This window comes from Dacryopinax primogenitus, assembly GCF_000292625.1.
Source record: "Dacryopinax primogenitus strain DJM-731 SS1 chromosome Unknown DACRYscaffold_17, whole genome shotgun sequence".
Taxonomy (NCBI): domain Eukaryota; kingdom Fungi; phylum Basidiomycota; class Dacrymycetes; order Dacrymycetales; family Dacrymycetaceae; genus Dacryopinax; species Dacryopinax primogenitus.
The window spans coordinates 232244-259925 of NW_024467214.1; the positions used below are offsets into that span (position 1 = coordinate 232244).

Below are 27682 nucleotides of genomic sequence, written 5' to 3' on the forward strand. Positions count from 1 at the left end.
GCTGTGGTGGTGAAATGGCAACGAGCGGCGCGTCACGCGGGCGAGATTTTCGTTTGTGCATTTACTTCCGTCCCGATGAGAAAATAGGGCCGAAGTACCCCCTCCGGTGGCCGGAGTCATCATAGACCGAAGTCCCCCAGCGCTGTTGTCCCCACCGCCGCACAGTTATCTCATATCTCTTTGTATAAATTACGACCCAATGGATCTCAAAGAATCCTACAGCAAAGCCTAGAGGAAGCGGTCCTGGCAGATCATTTCGATTTCCCTTCTCGACACACACCATCTCTGATGCGCTACATATGCATGATCTTCCGGGAGACATATCAGTGCTCCGCCGGTAAGGATATCTTCCTGGAACGAGCATCATCTCCCTCCTACCTTTGCACCGGTGCAGGTCTCTGCCTCATTTGACTTGAAATGCTCAGGCATGCCTCCGATCTACGGGTCCACTGCGGGTCCACTGCGAGCTTCGAACTATCACTTTCAGCGTATTTCCGCGGCCGTTGGAATTCTGTTTTAGTTCGAGCTGATGGAATGGAATCGCTTGTGCACAGGGGGGAGGTGGTGTTACGCGAGTTGATGTGTGAGATGGTCATGCGTTGGTCGATACTTGTGTTTGCTTCGTTTACACATCAGAACCATCGATGGAACGCCATTTATATGAATCTCCGCGCATCGTTCAAGCTGTGCAAGAAAGAAGGAGGCCTGATTCGTACCTGCTGAAGGCTTTCTTCTGTTCCCTTATCTTGGACTCTGATATTCGTGCAGGGAAACCCGAGGAGCAGATGCAGAGCATCATCAATCTGTTTGTACCTGGCGAAAAAAACAGAACATGGAGGCACCATCAAAGGTGAAATTCTTGCGACGTCGATTTGTCATCCATTTGTCAGCAAGAGTGAAGGCGCATCTTGGGCAAATCGCAGCGTATTCTGATGCTACGTGTCGCTCTGTCTGAAGCCTCCTACCAACTGGCCAGACTATAGCGCTGACTGATTTGCCTCTGATAGATGCCACTCTTATCTGCCTCGGGATAATATTTCTCATATCTCTGCTAAGCATCATCCGCTCAGCGTCGGGACCCCACCCACCCAGCCCACGTGCATTCCCATCCTGGGCATGTTGACCTTGCCGCCTAACTGGTGTCATGATCTCAAGAGACGGGCCGACAAATACCCGGACATCTTGACCATCAGAATGACGAGCATTGCGCTGTCGGTGGTCAATAGTCGCCGGGCAGCGTTTGAGATAATGGAGAAACGTGCATGGATCAACAAGCCATTGACCAAGAATGGTGATGGTGCAAGAGCTGTACGTATGCAGCCCAGTCCCAGATCGCTGCAAGAAACCTTGAATGTCTTATCAGGACTTCTCTATCAGGATCGGTCAGGCACAGGATTCATCCCAAACAGCCGTTCCAAAGCTACACAAGGAGTGCCGCTGGATGTTATCCGTCGCTCTCAGTCCGCGGGTCGTACAGGCATACGGAGACGAGCAGGCTCATCAGTTCCACCGAGTGGCGCTCGATATGCTTTCTGGATCGGGAAAGTACCGCAGCGCGATTGTGCGGTCAGTGCTGGATCGCGCTCGCGCATACATGAAGCTCAGAGCTCGGTTATTAAGCTGAGCGTGTACGAGGGCCGTCTCAGCAATTGCATGCCACCTCGCCTACGGATACGATAACAAGGATGAGAATGACCCTATGGACCAGCGGGCAGATCAGGCCCTGCGAATTTTGGAGAGGAGTAGATTTCTATGGCATTCTTTTCAGATCATCGATACACAGACCATGGCTCAAGCAGAACCCGACAAGGTGATTGGCCGTGAGCATCTTCTTACCGCGGCAGATCGCGAGCGTTTGTCCTGCTGTTGGGCCGTTCTGCAAGAGACATCGCGCCGGCGCCCTTTGCACTGTTGCATAGTATGGGTAAGGAGCAAATATTCGAGGAGTACGTATTACCCGAAGGGCATATGCTTATGGTCAATGTGTGGTATATATTCCAACAATTCTGCTAGAACACTGATTAACGAAGGACAGGACGATGTCACGAGATGAACGGGATTTCCCGTCGGCGGAGACGTTCGACTCGACGCGCTACGAACGCGGACGTTTGGTTTTGGTTACGGGACGCGTCTGCCCTGGGCAAGATCTGACTGAGGCAACTGTCTTCATTCCTGTAGCGACGATGTCGTGGATCAAGGTGTAGGTCCCGGACGCAGATAATATGGGTCGACCAACCGGGTGTAAAGTGAGTCGCTTGATTAGTGTGCCCGCGGATCGTGGGCTTGCTTACATGACGTTGATAGTCAACCCAAGCCGTTCCCCATTATAATGTCAAGGAGAAATATGAGGGCGCCGGGGAGATTCTGCGAGCGTTGCAGAATGCTTGAGCATATATGAGTTTTCTATCTCTCCCAAATATTTTGCGTATTAAAGGACCTTAGCTACCCATCGACTGTTGTATTCCTAAACAATCTTGTGTTTCGAACTCTATTCAATCCATTCGCACCATGATCGAGCCGACGGCGCCGTGATCGATGTCGGCCCGGAGGTCCGCTTTCCCCGCACCCGCGTGCCGTACCAACCGGCGTACCGGTGTATGGTACCTTGGCGTTCCACCCAAACCTATGGACATTAATTATGGTCACCTATCCGACTTCCGCTATCGGACATGGGGTTATATCATTCCCGAAAGGTGTGCCTATCTATTGAGATTACTGTCCTTGTGCGCTCTATCCCTTCATCATTGTGCAGCCGGGGAGGATTCTAGTGTTTCACGCGCAAAATCCACAGCTTGAAAGACCTTAACAGCACATTATCGATTGCGGTTCTTCTCTGTACCTTCCTACCGCGGCTTTTGATCTCTACTCTCGAGCGATGCCAGCCCGTCCCCTCGACTACGGCACTTACGTGCCCCCAACCTCCTTCCCATCCTTCACGAAGCATGGCGCTTCCCTCCTTCCCTCAACAGCAGCAGCGCCCGTCTCCTCATCCTGGCTCAGCTCCTTCGCCTCCGCCATCCACGCCCGCGACATTCCCTGCATCCTCGACCACCTCCTACCGGATGCCTACTGGAAGGACATGCTGTCCCTTACTTGGGACTTTCGCGCCTTCCAGGGTCAGGCCGCAATACGCAAGTTCCTGGAGGACAGGCTGGCTCTGTGCGAAGTTAGGAACGTGCGGTTGACCGACAAGCTCGTCCCCTCGGTTGTGAAGGTGGGTGAGCTGAGCTGGGTTCAGGCATCCGCAGAGTTCGACACCAAGTGGGGGAGCGCCAGCCTCGTCTTCCGGCTGGTGCCCTACCTCCCCGAGCCCGCAGAACCAGCGCCCAATGCCAACGGACTGCCCACAGAGCCAGACCCGGAATGGTGCGCCTTCGCCCTTTTCTCCAACCTGGATAGCCTGCATGGCGTGATCGAGCAGGTCGGTGCTCACCGGGTTGAGCACCCGCCACGCAAGTCCTGGAACGCACTGCGAGCAAAGGAGCTCGAGTTTGAGCAGGAGGGCCCGACTGTGTTGATCATCGGTGGTGGACATAACGGGTGCGTACCTTATCTCAGTCCTGCGGGAACGGGTGCTGACGATCTTCGGCAGCACGATGATGGCAGCCCGGCTGAAGTACATGGGTATATCGTGCCTTATCATTGAGAAAGAGCCCCGAGTAGGTAACCAGTGGCGTGGGCGATACAGCTCGTTGTGCACGCACGATCCAGTCTGTATGTCTACCCGTCGACCTAAGGAGCGTCCGCTTACAAGATAACAGGGTTTACTCAACTGCCGTATCTTCCTTTCCCGAGTACCTGGCCGACCTATACACCCGCAGACAAGCTTGGTGACTGGCTCGAAGCGTACGCATCGCACCTCGACTTGAACGTCTGGCTATCTTCTTCCCTCTCTTCTGTCACCTACTCTCCTGAGGCCAAGGAGTGGACCGCACATATCCAGCGATCTGAGGGAACACGGGAGCTCAAGGCGAAGCATGTCGTATATGCTGGTGGTTGGAACGGGGTGCCCTACTTGCCCGAGGTAGAGGGAAGGGAGGAGTACGAGAAGGCTGGAGGCAAGGTGCTCCATTCCAGCGAGTACAGAGATGCAAAGGGCTTCCAGGGGAAAAAGGTGGTGGTCATTGGCGCGGGGGTATCCGGTACGTCGTGTGATCTCCTGCTACGAGACGTGCTGACTCTGTGAAGCGCACGACATCGCCCAAGACCTGATCAACTCGGGGGCGGGTAGCGTGACGCTCCATCAGCGAAGCCCGACACTCGTCGTCTCCACACGCGCTCTTCGGGTCCTCTTGAACCGTTCCGGTTTCCGGCAAGATGGACTTCCCGTAGATACGGCAGACATGCTCCTGCACAGCTTCCCGATGGATATCCAGAAGCTCACCATGGCGCAGAGTACTAAGCTGCTGAAGGACGTGGACAAGGACACGCTTGAAGGGCTCGATAAGAAGGGGTTCATGCTTGATGATGGTCCTCAGGGCGCTGGATACCTCTTCTTGGTGCTCACCAGGAGAGGCGGGTATTATTTCGGTGCGCAGGATTCCCTCCCAGCTATATCCTCGCGTCCTGAATCCAAATGACAGACGTGGGTGCCAGCCAGTTAATCATCGACGGCGAGATCTCGCTCAAGGCTGGAGGTGAAGTCTCGCGCCTCACTCCCGGCGTGGTCCACTTCACGGACAACAGCACCCTGCCTGCGGACGTGGTCGTCTTCGCCACAGGCTTCGGGGCGATCAAGGAGAACCTCGCGCAGACGTTTGGGGAAGAGTTCACCGCTGGGTTGAAAGATCCTTGGTACCTGGACGAGGAGGGAGAGTTGCGCGCTGTTTGGAGGGACAGTGGTCAGGAGGGGTTCTGGTATATGATCGGAAACCTAAGCTATGCGAGGTTCTATAGCAGGCGGGTAGCACTGCGTGAGTCTTGATCAATTCCGGGTCATCCTTCTTCCCTTTTATATCAACCCGCACATTCCTTTCATCCAGAGACTAACACCTTTTACAGAGATCAAGGCCTTGGAGACGGGAGCATGGGACGGCGTGCGCTACTCAATCCAACGAGACGCGAAGAAGGAACCACGTGGACTGAACACGCCAGAACCGGAGTTGAATGGGGCGGCCCACGAACATGAGAATGGAATCGTCGTTTAAACTAGAACGGAATCGACTACAATTTGGAATACGGAGCATGTAATTGCTAGATGTACCGGAATGAAATGCATGGTCTGTGATCTGTGGCTGCCATGCTCAAGAATTCAGGCAACCATCGGTCCTTCACACGATCGGTCCATTGAGGCTGATCATTCGAGGATCGAGGGCGGGCATGGCCTCATCCGTTGAGATAGGTCATCAACACTTTGTTCACCACTTCTTGCTAATCGGACGGAGATACATGGCCACTAGCGCCTACATGGCTACTAGCGCCGGGACAGGAATGTATCGGCGCGCAGTCTGATTCCTCATGTACTGACTGTGATCGATCAGCGTCGCCGGCACCGAGCTCGGAGAGATAAGAATACAGTTCCGTTATGAGCGGCATTCCAGAATTCAGGCTTTCTGCGTGGTAAACGGAGGCTCGTGGGATATTGGACTCGAGAGTAGGTTAGTTGAGAGGAAAGGAAGAGACAAACGGAGGCGAAGGGGGTCGCACCGAAATATCGGGATTGAAACGTCACGTGACTCATGACGAAGTCCGCGTCGAGGCACCGAGGGTTCGGCAAGCGCCGTGCACCCTTACTGCTGTCCAGTTTGTGGTGACGGGGGGATAAATTGAGCAAGAAGTTATTACAGACATAGTTGCAGCATAATGGGATGGTATGGAAGATACAGGGGGGTTACATTCAATGCAATGCGATGTGTGATGACCAGGGGAGACGACAGACAATGAGCACTTACGCTGTCACCCGATCAACGGGGACAACTCGGAGCGTCTTGTCTGCGCCGGCGGCGGGGTCAGTGAGCGCCCGCCTCCTGCGCGAAAAGGCACGCTCACCCCGCGTCTTGATCGCATACACAAACCCCATAACCACCTCCGAGTCCTTGACGTCCTTCTGCTTCGCGTCGAAATGTCGTGCGCAGATACCAGCTAGCGCCGCCTGGTACGCCTCGATGTCGGTGTACACGGGCTCCCGCAGGTCTTCCGGTCGGACGGGTTGATCTTCTCGGTATCCGGTTCTTGCGTTGAGCAGACGGCGGGAGGTACGCTGCGGTCGATTGGCGGGCGTAGGGTCCGGAAGGCGCGGTGGTGGTGGATGCAGCAGGTAAGACGCTGGTGGTGGTTGATCACGCGACAGCGGGGATGGGTCGATGGGAGGTGCAAGGCCGTGGAGAGCGATGTACTTGAGCAGTTGAGGAATGGTGAATGTGTTGAAGTCGACCTATGCATTCGGAATTAGAGAGAAAGATGGGAGTGAAGAACAGCAGGACGAACGACAAGTTTCTTCTGGATCTCCTCCCTCTCTTTCTCCGCAGCCCTGGCCAAGCGTTCCGCCTCCCTAGCAGCCGCCTCACGAGCCGCAGCGTTCCTCTCCGTCGCCTGCCTCTTCGAAGGTCTTTCATTCGTAGCATGTGCATTTGATCCACTAGCCCCATTCGCCTGCGTTGCGCTCCTACTCGCTTTGGCTCCTGCTGTTGCTGGCGCGGGGTGTGCGTCAACGGACTCCTCGTCCCGCTTGCGTTTCTTCTCCTGGTACTTCTCCCTCGCCGCGGCCTGCGATGCGGGCGATTGGATACGCGTCGGTCGTATGGACTGGTTCTTGATGTGTAGCATTGTGAAGAAGCCCGCGTTGGCGTCTGACGGATTGGGGGCGGTTGCGGGCATGTGTGGTCCAGAGGGGGGGCACAGGGGATAAGGGTCCAGTCATGAACAAGAAGCTTCGGACTAGATATTCGGCTCCGGCACAAAGCCGACAAGGCCGCACGGCTTATTGTTCACATGCTGGCTTTTCTGGCCGTGAAATGGCATCTTTGATTACGAAACCTGGTAACAAGATGCTGACAAAGTAAAGAATGTATTTCCCCTGTATGACTTAATCCTGAAGATTCGGAGATACGAGCTCATTCTTGCCGGGCACTGCGCAACAACTCGACCACGTTCCCGCTCCGAGGAACTACTTCACAGGGGATCTCGTCCGGCTGCCTATTGACGAAGTCAGGCATGGCCTTTTCTGGAAGAGATTACATACATAATAGTGGAAGTCGCTACTTTCAGCTCCGTTTCCAGCCTGTCTTTCGGCAAGCGAAGATCTGCCGACCAGAGGAGGGTTGCCACAAGTATGAATATCGACGCTTCTGCGAGATGGATCCCTGGGCAGACTCTGGACGATCCAAGATAAGAAATCTGCGCATACGTGTGCAGTATGAACGCGTACCGTCTTCCGGCGCCGAAGACTTCTCGCCCTCTCTCGGCACCGAGTGACGTCTTCCCATCGGCGGCGAGGTGTCGTTCTGGCATGAAGGTTTCAGGGTTGGGATACATGAGTGGATCTCGAGTTAGCGCCCTATCATATGTATCCCGTCAAGTGGATTTCAACAAGAATATGTGGAAGAGCTGACCAGATGTTCCCGAAAACCAACGCCCCTTTCGGAAGTAAGTAGTTTTCATAGATCTCGTCTGATAAGCGACATCAACAATCCCCCAAGGGATAGAATGGGACAAACTAACCCTGCATCATCCTATGTGGTACACCAGTCGGAGCAACCGGATTCCACCGCATGCATTCCTGTACAAGTGCCTGACAATACGGAAGATCCTCTCGGCCGCTAAGTGTTGGCAGCCTGTCTCTTCCAACTACACGGTCGAGTTCCTCCTGCGCTCGTGCTTGGACGTGAGGATTTTTGAGCATCGCGATCAGGAATGAGATTATGATCCCTTTTGTCTGCGGTTTGATGTTAGCACGATCGCGGGGACATAGCAGGATGACGCACTGTGTCCATCCCTGCTTGATACAGCTGACCTGCAGCCCATTTGACGAGTTCTTCCTCTCTCGGATCATCTGCCCGCTTCCCGTTCTCGTCCTCCAGCAGTTTGGAGACGAATGACGGAGAAGCGGTGCCCATAATCTGCGGAGCGCGTCAGTACGTGGAGAGGGTGAGATGACGCGCGCCTACCATCTCTCGCTTAACAGCGTTGAATGGCTCTTCGACGAGATCGAGGACGTCTTCTTTTATCCGAAGTCCTTCCCGTTTGAAGCCGGCGCCGGGAAACCACACCGGCAGGTGCCTTACTGCTATACGTCAGAAAGGTACTCGGGCCAACTTGAGAACTCACAAAATGGAAGAAGCTCCACCAGGTACCTTCCTGGTCGCGAGACTAAGACTATAATCAGAGGACAGTACGCGGGCACATAGCGAACACTAACGTCGCTCAAAGTTACGGAGTTGATTAGTGACCCTTACTATGTAAGGATCATCAAACGTTTCTATTTTTTTGGAATAGACAATCCGAGATATGATAGAAGCCAACGCACTACGCCAGGATCACCATGGCTCCGCTGAAGCACATTTTGACATACCGCTTCACCGCCGTTATCGGGTTCTTCTGAGTACCGTCAAGCATCTCCAAACATGCGCGGCGCATTTCTTGCGTTTGGATGCCCCAGTAATACGTCTGCACCGCGCGGGAGCTGAAAGCTTGGGCAAATAATCGGCGATATTGTCGATGAAGTTCCATATCGTTTGTGATGCCCGGGAACTTATCCAGGCCCGCTCTAACAACCAGCATGTAAGAGCAAAAAAATACATGAAAATGACCACGCACATTTCGTGCCCCATTATGAAATGCGGTCGTTGCGCTGTGACGCCAGCCCGCTTTTCGAGGATATCTTGCCACGCTTTTCTCGTGTTGATGGTGATGATGACTTTGTCCAAGACGGACAGGCTGATCACGGGTCCGTACTGTTCAGACCATTTGAAGTACGCTATATGTCGATCCCTGATAGGCACGTCTAGCAGATTGCCGATCAGGGGCAGGCGTCGTGGGCCTGGAGGAAGGGATGGGATGGGTCGGAAGAGCCGGTACACCTTGAGAGATAGCCATAGGAATCCTGCAACCCCAAATGCATAGATCCACGGTAGACGCACAGAGGTGGTCGTGAAGATCCCTAACATGGTGGCCTGGTGCAGCACAAGACAGAAAAGAGAGAAAGCGCGATCACGAGCACTGACAGACTAGAGCTCATTGCGATTCAATTGCGGTGAGGCGGTGCAAGAATGAATAAGAGATTAGCTCATGTAAATGCCACTGAATGCAGGTCACAACTCTCCTCTGCTTATTCCAGACATCCTCGAACAAAAGTCATTATCAGAGCAGTAGATGGACGTCAACAGCCGCCAACGATCAGAGCGTTTGATGTTCAAAATGAATTGAAAACGCACGTGCCCATCACCTCTCTTATTCGGCGAAGATCGGCAACTCATCGGCCGTCCAATAGCCAACGGCGGTCCCTGAGAACGTCGACCTCCGCCAACCGAGTCAGTCCTTTCCGCTCTCTCCGCTTCTCTCTCTTCCTCTCCTCGGACAGCCTCGCCTTACGTCGAAAAACGTACAAAATATACACTTCAGGCAAATAAATATCTCTAGCTTGGCAACTCTTGTGTCTATCTTTTATCTGGGCTTCGAAATACTCGCATTGTTGTGCTTCTCTGTAATCTCTTGTAAACCATGTCGACTTTCGGGACTCTGTTCAAGGTAACCACCTACGGCGAGAGCCATGGACTCAGTGTTGGATGTATCGTCGATGGATGCCCTCCTGTGAGTTCTTTGTGCACCAATCATCCTTGATCCATGCTGACCCGTGCTCAGGGCATGGAGCTCGCCGAAGCCGACGTTCAAGTCCAGCTGTCCCGTCGTCGTCCGGGCCAAACGGCACTCGCAACACCCCGTGACGAGAAGGACCTAGTGGCAATCCAGTCCGGTCTCGAACACGGCGTCACGCTCGGTACACCTATTTCCATGCTCGTGCGGAATCAGGATCAGCGCCCGCACGACTACTCCGAGACGGACTTGTACCCCCGTCCGAGCCATGCGGATTACACGTACTTGGCAAAGTATGGTGTTAAGGCGAGCTCGGGGGGTGGGAGAAGCAGTGCACGTGAAACAATTGGTGCGCATATATTGTCTATGTGTGATGTATGCTCATGGTTCGATGTAGGCCGAGTGGCTGCAGGTGCGATTGCAGAGAAATATCTGCGACAGGCATACGGCATCGAGATCGTAGCGTTTGTCTCGTCCGTAGGCAAGATCACGATCCCCTCGACCCCGTCACCGACAGGTATCTCTTCTACAGCCCCTTCGGTTGAAGAGGATTCCGCGGAAGATGCGTTGTCCCCCGAGTTCCGTGAGATCCTCAAAACCGTCACTCGTGCACAGGTCGACGCCCACCCTACCCGCTGCCCGCACCCTGCCACAGCAGAGAAGATGACCGCACGTATCATGCGTTCTAAGGAAGCACTCGACAGCATCGGAGGCACAGTCACATGCGTGATCCGGAACGTCCCCTCGGGACTGGGCGAGCCCGTGTTCGACAAGTTCGAGGCGAAGCTCGCGCATGCGATGCTTTCCGTACCAGCCACAAAAGGGTTCGAGATTGGCTCTGGGTTCAAGGGCACCGAGGTCCCAGGAAGTAGGCATAACGATAAGTTCGTACAGGGTGAGGGTAGGTTGAGGACGGAGACGAACTGGAGCGGAGGGATCCAGGGCGGAATTACCAACGGGGAGGACGTCTACTTCCGGTACGTATCTCCTCACTGCTAATGTCAATCCACTGAATCTCGGCGACCAGCGTTGGCTTCAAGTCCCCCGCGACGATCTCCCAGGCCCAGTCTACAGCGCAGTACGACGGCACTGCTGGCCAGCTAGCTGCTCGCGGGAGGCACGACCCCTGCGTCGTTCCCCGCGCCGTACCTATCGTTGAAGCGATGGCAGCGTTGGTAGTCATGGACGCGCTCATGATCCAGAACGCGCGTAACGGCGCCGTCAGCCTGCTCCCGCCTGTTACCACACTGCCGAAGACGATGGTGCTGCCCAAGTAGGGACATGATGCTACTGAAATGGAATTGGGGATGGGTTTGTGGTGGCTTCAACGCCCCGGAGTTGAGCGGTGATTGTGCTTGGGTTTGTCGTTCTTCCGACGGCGTTTCACTGCTCTGCATAGATTCTCTGACCTGTAGCATCTCCGAATAGGTAAAAGACAATGATCATATCCTGAAATAGAAGGACGCGATGGGGGTGTCCTTGCATTGGTCGACGGGTGATGCACACAACATGGGCATAGAGGGGGTTGCTTGTGTTTACCACTGGCTGCCTTATATACGAGGTGCAATCACAACACTAATTACAATGCGGGTAAGTCCATTGACCCGCTATTCAAAGACCAGGCTAAGGGCATACCCATGGTCCGACAACCTCTGTGTGGAGGGACCATCAAACGTATACCCCATACAAAGTATGGCCGAAATGACGACCGAGGGACTTTAGATATTCCTATCACATTAGCATGACACATACAGCGGCATCTAGAAGAAGGGAGAACAGCTTATCCCATTACATTGCATACGGCTTGACAGGATGATGGGAACGTGGGCGGGTTATCGATGCCCGTCGAGTTATGAGCTACGGAACGGATGTTCGTCCGCCAGAGATATCGTTACCCCGTAGAATAAAGCTATCAGGGGAGGGCCGAGTGGACTGTACAAATGAATGCGGGGGAATGACTGGGGAACAAAGCGTTGCGCCGTATTGCCGCGCGGGGAATGTGCGGATGATTCCTTTTGCCAGAACAGTTCGTCTTGACACCTGACGAGCGCGAAGGTAAGAAGCGCTGTCCCACGTCTGCTTTACCGCCCATGGGACGATACATATACCCTGGGGATGATGGAGGGGCCATTATTGCCTTGCTGCTCTGCCCACACCGGGGACTTGAACAACGACAAGCAAGCTCAAGGATGACAATCATCGAGAAGGGTATCGACTTGCTCGCACTCGTCGGTCTTCAGCGCGCGATCAGGGACGTCGGCACGTTCCAGGTGGTGGGCGCACTCGTCCTGCTCGCTGCTGTAGGAGTGTTCGTCGACTGGCTATGGATGTACCAGTTGCATAAGAAGATGGTGCGTCACCCCTCCCCCCACAGAAGAAAAGTGCAACACTGACCTCCGCAGCCACCTGGCCCAATGCCCTGGCCGATCATCGGCAACACCTACCAACTCCCTGACGAGAAACCTTGGATATTGTTCGAAGAGCTGGCAAAGAAGTACAAGACTCAAGTGCTGACGTTCTGGATCGGCAGGAATCCGACTGTGTGGATATGCGACGCTTGGGCTGCGAGCGACCTGCTCGACAAGCGGGCGGGGATATACTCCTCTCGCCCGCATATGGTCGTATTCGGTGCTCTAGGGTAAATCTACTTCTATCTTTGACTTGGGGCGCTGTCTGACGCTTTACTCTCCAGAACTGGGCAAAACAACCTGGTGACGATGACCTATGGCGAACGCTGGCGCCTGCACAGGAAGCTCACGCACATGGGCGTCGGTCTCCAACAAGTGCGGAACTACAAGCCCTTCCAGGACGACGAGAGCCGGATCGTGGCGTACGACGTGCTTCGTAAGCCGGAGCAGTACGTGATGCATTTTGAGCGCTATGCTGCGAGTGTCGTCAGTATTATTGGCTATGGACGGAGGATTGCGAGCGATACGGATCCTATTATCACCGAGGTTATCGCGGTCATGCAGCGGGCGGCTGAGCTGAACGTTCCGGGGAAGACGTTCCCTGTGAGTATACGATTGACGGTGCTTGCTGCTTGGAAGCTGCTGATCCTCTTCAGATGCTCCTGGAGACGTTCCCAAGTACGCTTCCTGCCTGTAGACGAGTACCTAACCTAACCTGGCCTAACCCTTGTCAGTCCTCTCGTACTTCCCGCCCGAAATCGCCCCTTGGATGCACGGTCTCCGGCGGGGCGGCGGCCGAGCGTACGGGTTCTTCTACGCCCTAGCGGAAGAAGCAGCCACGGAGAGCAAGAACCACAACTACATGAAAGCCATCTTTGACGAGAACGACAAGAACCACCTGTCGAAGAAGGAGATCGCTTCCCTCTCCGGGAACCTCTTCGGCGCAGGGTCTGACACCTCTAGCTCCACACTGGTCACATTCGTCCTAGCGTGCTGTGCGTTCCCCGAGTGCCTCCCCAAGGCGTGGGAAGAACTCGACAGAGTGGTAGGCAACGCCCGCTCTCCAGACCTGGGGGACGCCCCCTCGCTCCCATACGTCAACGCCTTTGTGAAAGAAGTATTCCGCTGGCGGAGCGTAGCTATCATCGGTGGCCAACCGCATGCTCCGATCCAGGACGACTACTATAAGGGCTGGCTGATACCGAAGGATACGTGGGTACAAGGAAACACCTGGGCGATCCATCACCACTCGCGTGATTTCCCAGATCCGGACGTCTTCGACCCCGAGAGGTTTTTACAGGGGGGGAAGAGGAACAGGCCGTTCCCGAATGAGAAGGGGTATATGACGTTTGGCTGGGGGAGGAGGGTGTGTTCTGGCCAGGGATTGGCGGAACAGGGCACGTGGATCACGGTTGCGCGCTTGCTTTGGGGCTTCTGGATCCGGAAAGCGGTGGATGAGAAAGGGAGGGAAGTGCCGGTGGATATATTCGCTTATACGTGAGTCGAGTCGCTTCCCATATGCATCCTCTGCTTGTCTGCGACATCCCACTCACACGGTCTAGGAACGGGCTAAACATGCGCCCTCGCCCATTCGCCTGCCGCATCCAGCCCCGCACTGAAACGCACAGGCAGACAATTGAGCGGGAAGGCCTGCAGGCGCTGGAGGACTTGAGCGTCTATGAGGGAGAGACACGGTATAGGATGAGCACGTTTTATAGGGAGAATCCTAGTGTGGAGTAGTGGTGCTCTTCTGTGTCCGGGGGGGGGGGTGCGGGGGTTGGTATTTGTCAATTTGGATGGTAACTTTTCGACTTTGGGTATTAGCTAGGTGGTCACCCTCCGGCGCAGGCTAGAGCGAGTGATATCCCATAAGAAATAAGAAATAAGGACTAAGATACAGAGTAGAGTGGTTCCAGAGTGGTTCCTAGGGGATCGCGAGCACAAGAAAGGCACTACAGTATTCAGGCGCAAGATGAACTGAAATGAACTGAAATGAACTCAACTCAACTCAACTCAACTCAACTGAGCATGCACAGTGCGCGTACTCCTCACTCAGGAGGAACGCACTAGTGCTGGCCAGTAAATCGCTGTCCCACCCACATCACCTCACCAACCCTACCCCTCCCGTCCCACCCCTCTCCCCTTCTCACGCCTAATGCCTGACGCCTGACGCCTCCAACACCCTACGGGCTCTCGCCATACCTGTCCTCCAGCAGCTCAGCACACCAACATCCTCCTCACCCACCCTCCCCTCCCCCTGCCCCATCCCCTCGCCTCTCGCAGCACCCGCACCAGCAACACCCACAGCACCCACAACACCCACCCACCCAGCCTGCCAAGCTCAAGCACCAACCTGGACACTCTGCATACGCTTCAGCTTCTTCCCAGGCGCGCTCGTCTTCTGGACCTTGTTCTTCCCAGCCTCTTCTGGTTGGGAAGGGGCTAGGGCTCGGGCTGGCAGGGCTGGTAGGTCCGCGTGCTCCAGGGGCGGAAGTCGATCTCTGTCTTGCAGGTTTCGGGCGGGAGTTGGAGTGGGAGTGGGAGGGCCGGGGCCGGGGGTGGGGGTAGGACATGGACATGGTGGGTGAAGGAGCGTACGTCCCGTTCTTGTTTGTGGAAGGCGTGCGGTCACCTGCTAGTGGGAGGACTCTTCTTGCCAGTCTTGGCCCGCTCCCACTCCCACTTCCACTCCCGTTGCCGTTCCCATTCCCACTTCCGTTCCCGTAATACCGACTTGCAGAGTCGATTAACCTTTCCCTTTCCCCTCTCCCATTACCGTTCCCCCCGCCTATCAGCGCCCGCCTAAACCAACCCCCAGCTGCTTTCCCCTCCCCCTCCCTCGGTTCCGGCCTCAGAGGGACCGAGAACGAAGAGCTGACGGAAGTAGTGCCGCTTAGTCCGGGAGTGCGTAGTGTACCGCCTATATGTACTCGAGGGCGGAAATGGACTCGGGGGGCTGGAGGGGGTGGGGGAGAGGGGGGAGGGGAAGGGGATGGAGAGGGAGAGGGAGAAGGGGAGAAAGAGAGATGGAGTGCGTTTGTGTTGGGCAGGGAGGTGGAGGGTGTGGGGAGTGAGGAGGGGAAGGGAGTGAGGAAGGGAGTGGGGGTTGTGGATAGTGCTGAGGAGGGAGGGCGGGAGGGGAGTGGAGTGGGAGTGGGTAGGATGGGGATTGGGGGAGAGTGGGAGAGTGGGAGTGGGATGGGTATTGGTGTGTGGTCTGACATCTTGGGAGTATTAGTGAGAGAATGGGGAATGGACAGGGCTCACTTTGGGCAATATCGGATAGTCACTCCACTATCACTAGATAAACAATGCAAGTATATGCACTTAGCACTGAACACTAGAGGACAGTGTACTGAGCGCTCAATGGCGATGGGAGAGTGTGGAGGAGAAGGGTCCCTTGGCTTCTTATTCACTCAAGCTCATGGAAGCACAGTTCATTCCTTTCTAATGCTTGCACTAGTACTGTTTATCGATCCACCCGAATAGCCCAAACAACCAACAAAGTACTATCACGCGCCTTGTCCTTGGCATCTGCATCTTACATTCCAGCTGTTTGGGCATGGCAGACATTGCGACATTATAGGATGAGCTACCCCGCCTGATGGGTTACATTCCGAAAGACGCGTGCTTCTGTCCTTCGTAAATCATTGGGAATGCGAAGAAAACCGCCGTCTTTCCCTGCGGGGGAGTATAAAGGCTAGAGGATCTTGGAGCTGCTATTCGTTGCATGCTCTGTGATACCCATCCACTCAATATCGGATGGCCCTCCTCCTCCTCCTACTGCTCGCAATCCCCGCTCTCTGCGCTCCACAAACCCTAACACCGCAACACACTACCACTCCCCCACAACACTGGACCCCTCTCTCCCGCGCACCTCCCTCCCACCCCCTCCAGCTCCAGATCATACTCCATCAACCTAACATCTCCTTGCTTCATTCCCGTCTCCTAGCTGTCTCTGACCCGTTGCACGAGGAATACGGGCAGCATCTGACCAAGTCGGAGGTGGATGACCTTGCTGCTCCGGGGGAGGAGAGCGTACGTGCTGTAGAGGGTTGGCTGAGGGATGCCGGGCTCTCGCACCGTGCTCAGAGAACAAGAGGCGGGATCTCCCTCCTCCTCCCTGTATCGGAAGCCGACCCTCTCCTGGGCGCAGAGTACACTCTCTTCCAGCATCTTCATACCAGGGAAGGGATTGCTCGCACTTTATCCTACTCCCTCCCCCCGGCTTTACATGCCCACATACGCGCAATACAGCCTACGACGATCTTCGCCCGTCCTCTGGCTATGCATTCTCCCCCACGCGTCCGACCGCTTCAAGTGCTAGCCAACACCCTCCAAACCGGGGATAGCGATGTCACTCAGCCCACGTGCGAGCCGAACGTGACCCCTGCGTGCTTGGCCCAGATGTACGGCACGCGGGGATACACTCCTGCGGGGGATGAAAGGCTGGGGATCACTGGCTACCTTGGGCAGAACGCGAATCTGGAGGATCTGCAGAGGTTTTATCAAGCGTTTGCGACGGATGCTCAGGGGAGCAGTTTTACGACTGTGTTGGTTAACGGTGCGTCCCGCTGCTTTTTGCGTTGGGCTAGGCTGATGGGAGCAGGAGGGGAGAATAACCAGACCTTGTCCGCCGCTGGCACAGAAGCGAACCTCGACGTCCAGTACTCCGGTGCACTGACCTTCCCCCTGGAGAACATATTCTACAGCACAGCCGGCTCCCCTCCCTTCCTACCCGATCCCTCAGAACAGGAGAACACGAATGAGCCGTATGCCGCTTGGCTGGAGTATATGCTCGGCTTGGAAGACCAGGAGTTGCCTGGTGTTGTGAGTACCAGTTATGGGGATGATGAGCAGAGCGTGCCGGAGGGGTATGCACGGGCCGTGTGTGACCAGTTCGCCCAGCTCGGAGGTGCGCTTCGATTTCCCCGCAGTCTAGCGCTGGCTGCTAGCTGACGCTGACGCACGCACTCAGCGCGGGGCGTATCCCTCCTCTTCGCCTCTGGCGACGCAGGCGTCGGACCAGCGGAAAACGAGTGCTACTCCAACTCCGACGGGAGGAAGATGTTCGTCCCTGATTTCCCGGCTTCGTGCCCTTGGGTCACTAGTGTCGGGGCGACGACGGGTGATCCTGAGATAGCGGCTTCCTTTTCCGGAGGAGGATTTAGCAACTATTTCCCTCGCCAGGAATGGCAGGACTCGGCTGTTGAAGCCTATTTGAGCACGCTGAACGGTTCGTATGCAGGCATGTACAACTCTTCTGGGAGAGCGTACCCCGATGTTTCAGCCCAAGGACAGAATTATGTCGTCTACGTATCCGGCCAACCTGGGCTAGTGGACGGCACATCCTGCTCCACGCCAACATTCGCAAGTATCATACTCCTGCTCAATGACGCCCTTCAACAGCAAAGCAAGCCTCGCCTGGGGTGGCTGAACCCGTGGCTCTATGGAAGGGGGAAGGCGGGTGTGGGGGATGTGAGCGTTGGGAGGAACCCCGGGTGTGGGACGGCGGGGTTTGGGGCGGGGAGGGGGTGGGATCCTGTGACGGGGTTGGGGACGCCGAGGTGAGTCGACAGGGAAGGGGGGGGGACTTCTCCTTTTTGGTTTCTCTTCCCCTTGCGCTGGGGGATGGGATGGGTTAAGATGCAGGTGCTGATTTGATTTGGCACAGGTTTGGACTGTTAAGGGAGGTTTTGGGGGTTTAGGGCTGTTCGTGGATGCCCATGCAATGCTCATGCGTATGGGTATGCAGGAAGCTGATTTGGGATTGGGAAGTCGAGCGTTGCTACGGTTGGGTTTACGCATATGGGGGAGGGGGAGGAGCTGAGCTGACGAGACTCAGGCTGGGCCGTGGACAGTTGCACGCTTGACCGGGGCGGACTGGCACTGGAGCGGGAGGGCAGATCAAGTAGGCAGTACGCACAGGGGAGCAAAGAATCGTCGGACATTTTCGAATAGGACAATTGCAGACAAGTTCGTGTTTTTTGAGTACACGAGTTCTCACATATTACCGTCATTGCTGGAGGGGAAGGGCACGACAAATTTTTCTTGCCGGATAAATTTTGTCTTGTTTTGCCCTCGGACAACAGTTGTGATGAGGGAAATGCACTCGTGCGTAGTCCACGGTCAACGACGATATGGATATGGTGCCAGCGGGTAATATGCTGCTATGTTCCTATTAGCTGGTTGGACACGATCGGGCTTGGTCTGGTACATTCGGGAGTGGATCGGGGACCGCAGGGTTGCAGAGCGGGTTGATTGTCGGTCCCTTTTTCAGAGGAACAGGTGGGTGGAGGGGGGAGGGGGTACTGTTACTGGTATTGGGGGATGGAGCAGGAGTAGGGAATTTAGAATGATGTGCGATGTGCAATGAACAATGTACAGTGTACAATGAACAATACACAGTACACAATATTGTGTACTGTGTATTGTTCATTGTGCAGACTGAGATCACAAAATGGACAACGGACAATGGGAATGTGATATCTGAAGAGAGCGGATTAGGCTGGATATCAGCGTGTCCAACGGCGACGCTGATACTGACGCTGATGTTGTCGGAATAACCGTTTGCATATTTTGATGTCTATGCTGTCCATTCCCATTCTGCTGATAATTCATCGCATAAGCGTAGATACGCGTACACGTACGGCGTTGGTTATCCTTTGCCCGTGTTGGCGTTGGTTGGTTGTGGAGGGACGAGGAACGGAGGTTAAATGGCGTTACTGTTCTCTCAGCAAACAGCCCCGCACACCCGCCCACTCCGGCCCTTTTCTCTCACTCACAGACGGCCATCTGCTTGTCTGTCCACAACCACCACCATCCTCATCACCGCCATCCACCCTCTACCCTTCTAACACACATACAAAGTTAGCATCATCCTCTCTATCTACCCGTTCTCTCCAAAATTGCTTCCAAAAGGCTGACTTCTTTGTTCCATCATCTGAAGATGTCTCAACCTGTGTACGTACTATATGCGCATATACCCTGCTTGCCGTCTTACACAATCTCAGTGCTGATATCGGCCTCATCGGTCTGGCCGTCATGGTACGTTACATACTCAGGGGAGTCACTCAGAAGCTGACAGCACACGCATGCAGGGCCAGAACCTCATCCTTAACATGAACGACAAGGGCTTCGTCGTCTGCGCGTTCAACCGTACCGTCTCCAAGGTCGACCATTTCCTGGAGAACGAGGCCAAGGGTGCGTTCCCCATTCATTGCAGCCCCCTCACCACCTCACTCACGCATCGCCATAGGCACCAAGATCGTCGGCGCTCACTCCGTCGCCGAGCTCTGCGCCAAGCTCAAGCGCCCCCGCAAGATCGTCCTCCTCGTCCAGGCCGGCAAGGCCGTCGATTCGTTCATCGAGCAGCTCCTGCCCCACCTCGAGAAGGGCGACATCATCATCGACGGTGGCAACTCCCACTACCCCGACTCCATCCGCCGTACCAAGGAGCTTGAGGCCAAGGGATTCCTCTTCGTTGGCTCTGGTGTGTCCGGTGGTGAGGAGGGTGCTCGTTATGGCCCCTCGCTCATGCCTGGTGGCTCCCCCGCCGCTTGGCCCGCGATTAAGGAGATCTTCCAGGCTACCGCTGCCCAAGTGAACGGCGAGCCCTGCTGCGACTGGGTCGGCGAGACCGGTGCCGGTCACTACGTCAAGATGGTCCACAACGGTATCGAGTACGGGGACATGCAGCTCATTGCCGAGGCATATGACATCCTCAAGCGCGGCCTGGGCATTGACGAGGAGGAGATTGCCACCATCTTCGACAAGTGGAACAAGGGCGTCCTCGACTCCTTCCTCATTGAGATCACTACCAACATCCTCCGCTACAAGGACACCGATGGCGTGCCCATGATCCGCAAGATCCTCGACGCTGCTGGCCAGAAGGGTACCGGCAAGTGGACCGCCATCGAGGCACTGGATGCTGGCAGCCCTGGTAAGCCCTTATCTTCCACGGCGTAATCACGGCAAAACTCACGCTTATCGCATAGTCACCCTGATCGGCGAGGCTGTCTTTGCCCGTTGCCTGTCTGCGCTCAAGTCCGAGCGTGTCCGTGCCGCCAAGTCCATCTCTGGGCCCCAGCGCGAGACCTTCAAGGGCGACAAGCAGCAGTTCATTGATGATCTCGAGCAGGCTCTCTACGCGTCCAAGATCATCTCCTACACCCAGGGCTTCATGCTTATGCGTGAGACCGCCAAGGTGGTACGTACATCTCACTCACAAGCGATGATCCCTTCTCACGTCCATGCAGCAAGGGTGGAACCTGAACTACGCCGGCATTGCCCGCATGTGGCGTGGTGGCTGCATCATCAAGTCCGTCTTCCTCGGCGACATCACCAAGGCCTTCGAGAAGACCTCCGACCTCGAGTCCCTCCTCTTCGACAAGTTCTTCAACGATGCCATCCACAAGGCCCAGCCCGGCTGGAGGCGCATCGTCGCCCAGGCTGTTCTCTGGGGCATCCCCACACCGGCGTTCAGCACCGCCCTCGCCTTCCTCGACGGCTACCGCTCCGAGATCGTCCCGGCCAACATGATCCAGGCGCAACGTGACTACTTCGGTGCCCACACCTTCCGCGTCCTCCCCGGGTTCGAGAGCGACCGCCTGAAGACTGGCGAGGACATCCACGTTAACTGGACCGGCCGTGGTGGTAACGTCTCTGCCTCGACGTACAACGCCTAAGCCTCTCCGGGCTCCGGGTTGTCCCTCCCTCTTTCCCCTCCCGGTGCAAGGGAAAGGGGAAGCACTCTATCTGTCTGCTACTGTGGGAAAAGAATGTGTGTTTGTGTTTGTTTGTTTGTTGTGATGTTGTGCGTGTAGGGCAAAAATGAAACTTGTAGACTGGCGCTGGGCGTGGTTCTTGCACTAGTGGGAACGCGTAATCGCTGATTATGTTATGAACGGAACAAATGAAATATACGTTGCATCATTGATTGGATTGATTGGGTTGCGATGCCTAAGGGTCAAAGGGTCGACAGGTAGATGATAATGACGATGACGTTGTTCATTTATACAAGCTTTTCTGGTCTATTTTGGAGTGAAGAAAGAGCCTGGTGGGCAGCATATACTCCAACTCGCTGTCGAGTCATTGTCATCCAACATCCATCCGCCTCCGCACGCACCTCTGCTCTCTTTTTCTTCCTAGGCCTCTCAGAGGACATCTACCCGTCCTCCTCTGGCTGATGTGCGGGATCGTCTTCTCCCTTAGGTGGTGTCCTACGCTTTCGGAGGGGGGGAAGGGTTTTGGGACTGAAGGCGAGGAAGACAGGCAAGGGCGCGGAGAAGCAGACGGGGAAGAGGAGGAAGAGTGGGCAAGGCTCTGCGCACTGAACGCTCACCGAGGTACAGCATACTCTTTCCCCCCTCGCCCCTCCCTCCTTCGCCCGCTTCCCTCTGACCATAACCCCGATCCAGGCCCAGACCACCAAGCGGAACACACTGTCAACCTCGCTCTTCCCGGGTGCAGCGTAAAACTCAGGTTCTTCAGTTCGGTCCTTCATCTCCGGGGTGAACTGACCCCCCAGCCCCTCAGGCTGGTGGCGGGGGGTGATGTCCTCTGCTGGAACGGGGAGGTGCGCTAACCGGCTTCGGCTTCAGGGAAGGAAGCTCACGCGTGTAGGTGTTCGAAGGTCTTCCCGTGGGGGACGTATGTCCCTCCTCCCCTAGTCGTGGCTGGGGGAATGCTGATCATGAGCAATGTAGGAAAACGACACGGCTGTCCTTTTTCGGGCGCTGCAGGCTGGGGATGTACACTCCGTTCTGGGCCAGGTAGAAGGACCATATGCGTTCGTGTACCTTGATGTACCTCCTTTCCTTACCGCTGGAGCGCAGCTGACATGCGGTAGAGAGGAAGGAAGAAACTGTACTTTGCCCGGGATCCACTTGGCCGCCGATCGCTGCTGCTGCACCAAACGGGGGAAAGCCTGCTGCTCGCTTCCTCCGGGCTTGGGAAGTCTCTCACACCAAAGGAAGTCGACCCTCTCCATATTCAGGTTATCGACCTCTCCTCGTTAGGACGTGGGCTGACCGTGCAAGTACTGGAGCGGGAAGGGAGGGAAGAATGGAGGAAGCCGATGGAGGTCAACCGTTCCCTCCCTGGGGATGGGGATGGGGTGGGGGACGAAGAGCTCCAGGAGAGTGTACGAGGGTTCTTGGATGCCCTGGAGAGGAGCGTGCGCTTGAGGGTGGAGCATATCCCTCGTATTAACAGGTGCGTTTCCCCCGACTTGGTGCTGTATAATGCGCTTAAATGAGTAGACAGGAAGAAGGACAGAGTAGGGTAGCGGTGCTCTTCTCTGGAGGAGTGGACTGTACGCTACTGGCCGCGCTGGTACATAGGTGATTTTAGTTCCTTAGGTACACGGGGAAAGACTGATGGCTTGTGGTTGTAGATGTCTACCGATCGAGGAGAGTATCGATCTCTTAAATGTAGCGTTCGAGAACCCACGCAAGCTTCTAGCAGAACAAGCCGGGAAGAAGAAGTACAAAAGCGCCGGCGTTACCACACCAGGAGAAGCAGACCGCCCACTACCAGGAGGAGAAGAGACAGACAAGTACACCGTCCCCGACCGGCTGACGGGCCTGGATGCTTGGTCCGAGCTGCGATCTATCTGCCCCGGGCGGACCTGGAATCTCGTAGCCATCGACGTGCCTTGCTCGGATTGTATCGCCAACGAGCCACTTGTGAGGGAGCTGATGTACCCTTCCGAAACGGTCATGGACCTCTCTTTGGGGAATGCGCTATTCTGGGCTGCGAGGGGAAGGGGGAAGTTGGTCGTCCCTGCCGACGCGGGGATGGAAGGAGACGCGAAGGGGCGGGGAGGGGAAGAGTACGAGAGTCCCGCACGCGTGCTGCTTAGCGGTCTGGGGGCGGACGAGCAGCTCGCCGGGTATGCACGACACCGGCGTGCGTTCGAGCGCCTAGGCTGGGCCGGGCTGGTCGAGGAGCTGCAGACGGACATCTCCCGCCTGCCTACTCGGAACTTGGGCCGGGACGATCGGGTGATATCCTACCTTGGAAAAGAGGTACGCTACCCGTACTTATCCCTCGATTTTGTGGCTTTCCTTTCGCGACTCCCTGTGGAATGGAAAGTCCGCCTGGATGGGGAAGGGGGGGATAAGTGGGTATTGCGAGAGGCGGCGGAGAGGTTGGGACTGAAGAGAGCGGCGGGGAGGAAGAAGCGGGCGATGCAGTTCGGGAGTAGGAGTGCAAGGATGGACCAGAATGCGAAGAAAGGGTATATAAAGCTAGATGATCTTTAGATGTGTAGTATTCCACAAGTACATCGGTCATCGTCCTAATATTTCGGTGTGGGAGATGTAGCAAACCGACCCCCGTACGCCTATCGCGACAAACAGGAGCACAAGCAGAGTCCTGCCCGCTAGTCCTTCTGGGCACCCACGAGCACCTGCCTCCCCGTGGATGATAAATGAGGGACAAGCGACTCTAAAGCAGGTGCCTTGACATTGAAGAAAAGAAAAAGGGATCGCGAGGGTGAGAATCCGTTTCTGTAGGAAAATTTGTGTCCGTGTGGGCACGTGGTGGTGATGTTGATGACCCCTGGCGGAAGGCCACAAAGCGGGCGTTGTCAAAGGTTGAGAGGCGTTTCCCCTGTTAATTCTATAAAGGGGAAGGGACTGTTATATTGATAGGTCACACATCTAGGGGAGAAAGGAAAGTGGTCGATGGATGAGCGGGTAGAATACAAATTATCACGTGACATATGACGAAACTCGGCGCGGGTCTCACCAAGAGGGATGTGTGGAATGAGCAGCGAGTACTGTGAGCATTCCCACCCAACGAACAAAAGGTCTGCAGCATGGGTCTGTTAGACGAACTACTCCAAAGCCCAATCCAGCTAGGGATATTATACCTTACCCTCGCTCTCGTCGCCCTCATCCTCATCCTCAACCCCGTCCGTCTCCTCCGCCGCTTCTCAAAGCCCATCAGGCATCATAGCGTCGCCATCGTCGTGCTTGGAGATGTAGGCCGCAGTCCGAGGATGATGTACCACGCAGAGAGCTTTGCAGCTATGGGATGGGAGACGTATATCGTAGGGTACAAAGGTGCGTTCATACCAGCACACGACATCCACGACTAACGCGCATATAGGCAGCAAACTCATCCCCTCCCTCCTGCAAGTACCTCACGTACGCGAACTCTACCTCCCCCAGCCTCCGGCATTCATCGCCAACCTCCCACGTCTGCTCTTCCTCCTCTGGGCACCGTACAAGATCCTCTTCCAAGCGCTCACGGTCCTCTCCACTCTCCTAGGCGAACTGCCCTATGCACCAGAGTTCATACTCGTACAGGTATGTCAGTCCCCCAACATACGCGCCCGCTTCTGAGTTATACAGAACCCACCGAGCATACCTACGCTGGCGCTTGTCCAGCTCTGCGCGCGTCTAACAGGGTCGAAACTCGTAATAGACTGGCACAACCTCGGGTACAGCATCCTCGCCCTCCGTCTGGGAGCTAGTAACCCCGTTGTTGGCTTGGCGAAGATGTACGTCCCCCCGCTGGTGTAACGTGCGATACCTGATGAGTGCAGGTTCGAGAAGACGTTTGGGAGGAAGGCGTATGCGCATCTGTTTGTTACGCATGCGATGAAGGGAGTGCTTGTTAGGGATTGGAAGCTCCTGTATGTGCTTGGCTTGCATGCATGGAGTTGAGTGCTGACCTTCTGCAGGGGGATCAAAGCGGTGCTACATGACCGTCCCCCGTCGCACTTTCACGCGTGCGAGCCAACAGAGATCCACGACGTACGCTTGCCTTCCTTTCCTACCAACGAGCTGCTCACCGTTCCCAGCTCTTCAGTCGCCTAGACCTCCGACCAGCAGGGGAGGACTTCCTTCCCCCCTCCTCACCCCCCCTCTCTACCCCTTTCACCCGCCTACGAGACCTCCCGCCCTCCTCCCTCTCCCCGGCTTTCGCGGCTACCCTCCCGGACAGGAGGGAGGACCGCCCTGCGCTCGTGGTGAGCAGTACGAGCTGGACGGCAGACGAAGATTTCGCAGTGTTGTTGAACGCTATGGCGTTCTACGAAAAGCGGGCTCGGGCCGTCAACTCCCCGCCCAAAGAGAACCCGCAAAAGGGGGACAAGCACGACAGACTCCCGAAAATGCTCGTCATCGTCACGGGCAAAGGCCCGCTCAGGGAAAAGTTCACGCAGGATATTGATGAGTGCCAAAAATTGTGGCAGTGGGTCCGGTGCGTGCCAATGTGGTTGGAAGCAGCGGATTACCCCTTGTTGCTCGGTATGTCTCTCCCTGCTGCCCGTGCTCCCTCTCCCCCCGCTAAAAGGTACTCTTCCAGGCTCAGCAGATCTTGGTGTCTCCCTACATCTCTCTTCCTCCAAGCTCGACCTACCCATGAAGATCGTAGACATGTTCGGCTGTGGCCTGCCCGTGTGCGCGCTGGGGTTCGACTGTCTTTCCGAGCTGGTAGGGGAGGGGAACGGGAGGGTGTTCAAGGATGCTGGCGGGCTCGCTGCGGAGTGCGAGGTTCGTTACCTGTCTGACTGGTTTGGGAGTGACTCGTAAGCTGATCGATCACTCGACAGACGGTACTCAAAGGCTTCCCTCACGCGCCGGAACTGGAAAAGCTCAAGCAAGGTCTTGTACTCCAGAAGAGCCCAACAGCAGGAGAAAAATGGAACACGTGGGCCGAAGAATGGGACAGGGTCGTGAAGCCTATTGTTACTCATCGACCTGGGGTGGAGTAGTGACTCGGGACAGGGGAGGGGAGCAGGAGCGGGGGGTGTAATGATATTGGTATTTATTAATATGAGGTTGGTGTGCTGCTTGGATTGGGTCACTGGCCTTGAGCGCTCGGTTGTACCGTAGCTCTAAGCCAGCATCGGCAGATGGGACGAGAAGGTAGAGGCCGACCTTTCGTCGTCCAGCGAGTTGAGCAGAGACAATCGTTGCGAGCGCAAAAATCGTCAACATAGAATGTAACAGTATAGTCATTGATCAGTTCGTTTGTTCGTACAGCCGTCAGAGGAGTGAAGAGGATCACAGAGTCATCGTCTCGATCCTCCCCTTGCCTTTGAGATCGTTTGCCAATAGCTCGTTAAGCACCTTGAACTGCCCCGGATCGATGATCAATATCTTCGTTCCTGTAAGCGTACACCCCCTGCAGCAAGCAAAGCGACTCACGACCTCCCATTCGTCTCCCCAGTCCTCATCTTCTACCGACTCTGCAGCCTCGACAATCTTCTCCTTAAGCCTCTTCTCATCCTTAGCCGGCATCGTCACCCTGACCCTCATCCGCACTCTCTGTACCGGAAGACTGCTCTTCTCCTGCAGCTGCCTAATACACTCCAGCACCTGGCTCTTCGCCCCTTTCCCCTGCTTGACGCTAAACCCAGCCTCTGTCATCCCCTTCTCTATCATCCCGACAGGGTAAGGCCGCTGAGTGCTGGGATCAACGACCTTCTCCGCAACTTTGGTAGCGATGTCCTTCCACAAATTGCCTAGCTCATGTGCACGCTCCTTATCCCCGACCTGGAGCTCGCCCTTTTTGAGGATCTCGTTGACGATCTTGTCTAGCTCTGTTGTACCGAAGGCTTTCTCTAGGTCGTCGGACTTTGCTGCTTGACCTTTGGATACGTTGATGAAGACGTTACTGATCTGCAGGACGTCGTCTAGATTCGTCTCGCTGTGTTCTCATTAGCCCCTCGCTTAGACAAGGCGACAAAGGCACGCACACACCGGACCTCCATTCCTGAACTTTGTTCTTATAACATGCGATCTACCAATATGTTCATTAGCGGTGCTAGGGAGATGCTGCACTCGTACTCACTTCGAACCGCTTGCCACCTTTTTTGAGCCGAACGACGGAGACGTTTGTAAGCCTGAGAGAGAATTAGGTTAGATGATGCTCGACAAATACAGGGTATACTTGATTTGGTTTGATGGTTGCTGAATAGGCATCGTGATACGAGTATTGCAATGATTGAAATCTAGGTATCTAGTTCAAATTGAAGTGCGAGTCTTTCGCTTCAAGTTGCCGTCACCTATTCATTTCTTCATCAGCAGTTCTCGCCACCCTCATCCAGCCTGACTTGACATGACTCGCTAGCGCCCAACGCCAAGCAGCCATCGCCGAATTCCCATTGTTGTTTACAATACAAAGAAATTCCCTTCCCATACATCCACTCATCAGCTAGACATTTCCGCGATTCCCGACCTGTTGAGCTAGCGGACTTGAGATTAACCCTGATGAATCGTCCCACGCAAGTGTGCCATCCTAGCACTGGCATTCCAACTCTCAGATTGATGCTCAAGGACAATATATTTCGCTGTCAACTGACACCATATTTGATGGTGAGGTGCTGATACTACTGACCGTCCCCCCCATTAGTGCGGAGCCGAACAAGGGCCGACAACTGAAGTGGATTGTCACGGTGGAACCGTTGCTGTCGACGCTAGATACTACAACGTCCACTGCTCCTCTGCTGTCGCGGCTGCTGCTATGCAGTCCAGGTGGTAGTCTTCAATCAGTGCTTTGATCAA

General features: G+C 55.4%; 12 protein-coding genes across 12 annotated transcripts; 8 read left to right on the top strand and 4 right to left on the bottom strand.

Annotated features, from left to right (window-relative positions):
- Window positions 1-211: 211 nt before the first annotated feature.
- On the top strand, window positions 212-1942 carry DACRYDRAFT_24056 (uncharacterized protein). Its single transcript, XM_040773523.1, has 4 exons — window positions 212-337; window positions 395-949; window positions 1008-1308; window positions 1364-1942. Exons 2-4 carry the CDS (start codon window positions 933-935, stop codon window positions 1622-1624), a joined length of 579 nt encoding a protein of 192 aa, XP_040625844.1. The 5' UTR covers window positions 212-337; window positions 395-932; the 3' UTR covers window positions 1625-1942.
- Window positions 1943-2875: 933 nt separating this feature from the next.
- On the top strand, window positions 2876-4924 carry DACRYDRAFT_56662 (FAD/NADP-binding domain-containing protein; the record flags this gene model as incomplete). The annotated part of the gene is made up of 5 exons (XM_040775384.1): window positions 2876-3540; window positions 3593-3714; window positions 3762-4142; window positions 4189-4530; window positions 4584-4924. The coding sequence occupies 5 exons, from the start codon at window positions 2876-2878 to the stop codon at window positions 4922-4924; spliced, it is 1851 nt and encodes a 616-aa protein (XP_040625845.1).
- Window positions 4925-5775: 851 nt separating this feature from the next.
- On the bottom strand, window positions 5776-6786 carry DACRYDRAFT_96257 (uncharacterized protein). The gene is made up of 2 exons (XM_040777357.1): window positions 6427-6786; window positions 5776-6373 (listed from the first exon to the last, which is right to left on the bottom strand). The coding sequence occupies exons 1-2, from the start codon at window positions 6763-6765 to the stop codon at window positions 5888-5890; spliced, it is 825 nt and encodes a 274-aa protein (XP_040625846.1). The 5' UTR covers window positions 6766-6786; the 3' UTR covers window positions 5776-5887.
- Window positions 6787-7052: 266 nt separating this feature from the next.
- DACRYDRAFT_110281 (cytochrome P450) lies at window positions 7053-9104 on the bottom strand (the record flags this gene model as incomplete). Its single annotated transcript, XM_040769033.1, has 11 exons — window positions 7053-7134; window positions 7181-7312; window positions 7367-7495; window positions 7551-7608; window positions 7660-7873; window positions 7923-8057; window positions 8106-8221; window positions 8266-8307; window positions 8357-8463; window positions 8510-8704; window positions 8755-9104. 11 exons carry the CDS (start codon window positions 9102-9104, stop codon window positions 7053-7055), a joined length of 1560 nt encoding a protein of 519 aa, XP_040625847.1.
- Window positions 9105-9511: 407 nt separating this feature from the next.
- DACRYDRAFT_24062 (chorismate synthase) lies at window positions 9512-11495 on the top strand. The gene is made up of 4 exons (XM_040773524.1): window positions 9512-9747; window positions 9799-10099; window positions 10148-10727; window positions 10778-11495. The coding sequence occupies exons 1-4, from the start codon at window positions 9658-9660 to the stop codon at window positions 11025-11027; spliced, it is 1221 nt and encodes a 406-aa protein (XP_040625848.1). The 5' UTR covers window positions 9512-9657; the 3' UTR covers window positions 11028-11495.
- A 381-nt stretch (window positions 11496-11876) lies between these two features.
- DACRYDRAFT_82796 (cytochrome P450) lies at window positions 11877-13898 on the top strand (the record flags this gene model as incomplete). The annotated part of the gene is made up of 6 exons (XM_040776592.1): window positions 11877-12101; window positions 12153-12388; window positions 12443-12761; window positions 12815-12836; window positions 12893-13655; window positions 13721-13898. The coding sequence occupies exons 1-6, from the start codon at window positions 11940-11942 to the stop codon at window positions 13896-13898; spliced, it is 1680 nt and encodes a 559-aa protein (XP_040625849.1). The 5' UTR covers window positions 11877-11939.
- Window positions 13899-14067: 169 nt separating this feature from the next.
- DACRYDRAFT_24063 (uncharacterized protein) lies at window positions 14068-15092 on the bottom strand (the record flags this gene model as incomplete). Its single annotated transcript, XM_040773525.1, has 1 exon — window positions 14068-15092. A coding segment is annotated over exon 1 (238 nt), but the record flags the coding sequence as incomplete, so codon positions are not given.
- Window positions 15093-15920: 828 nt separating this feature from the next.
- Window positions 15921-18084, top strand: DACRYDRAFT_82798 (subtilisin-like protein; the record flags this gene model as incomplete). Its single annotated transcript, XM_040776593.1, has 4 exons — window positions 15921-16722; window positions 16768-17073; window positions 17137-17725; window positions 17833-18084. 4 exons carry the CDS (start codon window positions 15921-15923, stop codon window positions 17864-17866), a joined length of 1731 nt encoding a protein of 576 aa, XP_040625851.1. The 3' UTR covers window positions 17867-18084.
- An 875-nt stretch (window positions 18085-18959) lies between these two features.
- On the top strand, window positions 18960-21087 carry DACRYDRAFT_24065 (6-phosphogluconate dehydrogenase). The gene is made up of 6 exons (XM_040773526.1): window positions 18960-19121; window positions 19172-19205; window positions 19259-19361; window positions 19417-20100; window positions 20156-20367; window positions 20417-21087. The coding sequence occupies exons 1-6, from the start codon at window positions 19108-19110 to the stop codon at window positions 20843-20845; spliced, it is 1476 nt and encodes a 491-aa protein (XP_040625852.1). The 5' UTR covers window positions 18960-19107; the 3' UTR covers window positions 20846-21087.
- A 258-nt stretch (window positions 21088-21345) lies between these two features.
- On the top strand, window positions 21346-23425 carry DACRYDRAFT_56765 (uncharacterized protein; the record flags this gene model as incomplete). Its single annotated transcript, XM_040775393.1, has 6 exons — window positions 21346-21735; window positions 21783-21809; window positions 21866-21964; window positions 22009-22373; window positions 22421-22501; window positions 22555-23425. 6 exons carry the CDS (start codon window positions 21346-21348, stop codon window positions 23423-23425), a joined length of 1833 nt encoding a protein of 610 aa, XP_040625853.1.
- Window positions 23426-24168: 743 nt separating this feature from the next.
- On the top strand, window positions 24169-25953 carry DACRYDRAFT_82809 (beta-1-4-mannosyltransferase; the record flags this gene model as incomplete). Its single annotated transcript, XM_040776594.1, has 8 exons — window positions 24169-24233; window positions 24280-24475; window positions 24521-24669; window positions 24715-24804; window positions 24853-24925; window positions 24973-25420; window positions 25479-25666; window positions 25726-25953. 8 exons carry the CDS (start codon window positions 24169-24171, stop codon window positions 25885-25887), a joined length of 1371 nt encoding a protein of 456 aa, XP_040625854.1. The 3' UTR covers window positions 25888-25953.
- Window positions 25954-26149: 196 nt separating this feature from the next.
- DACRYDRAFT_24067 (Shwachman-Bodian-diamond syndrome protein) lies at window positions 26150-27176 on the bottom strand. Its single transcript, XM_040773527.1, has 5 exons — window positions 27069-27176; window positions 26970-27021; window positions 26875-26918; window positions 26324-26825; window positions 26150-26275 (listed from the first exon to the last, which is right to left on the bottom strand). Exons 1-5 carry the CDS (start codon window positions 27098-27100, stop codon window positions 26180-26182), a joined length of 726 nt encoding a protein of 241 aa, XP_040625855.1. The 5' UTR covers window positions 27101-27176; the 3' UTR covers window positions 26150-26179.
- Between the last annotated feature and the right edge of the window lie 506 nt (window positions 27177-27682).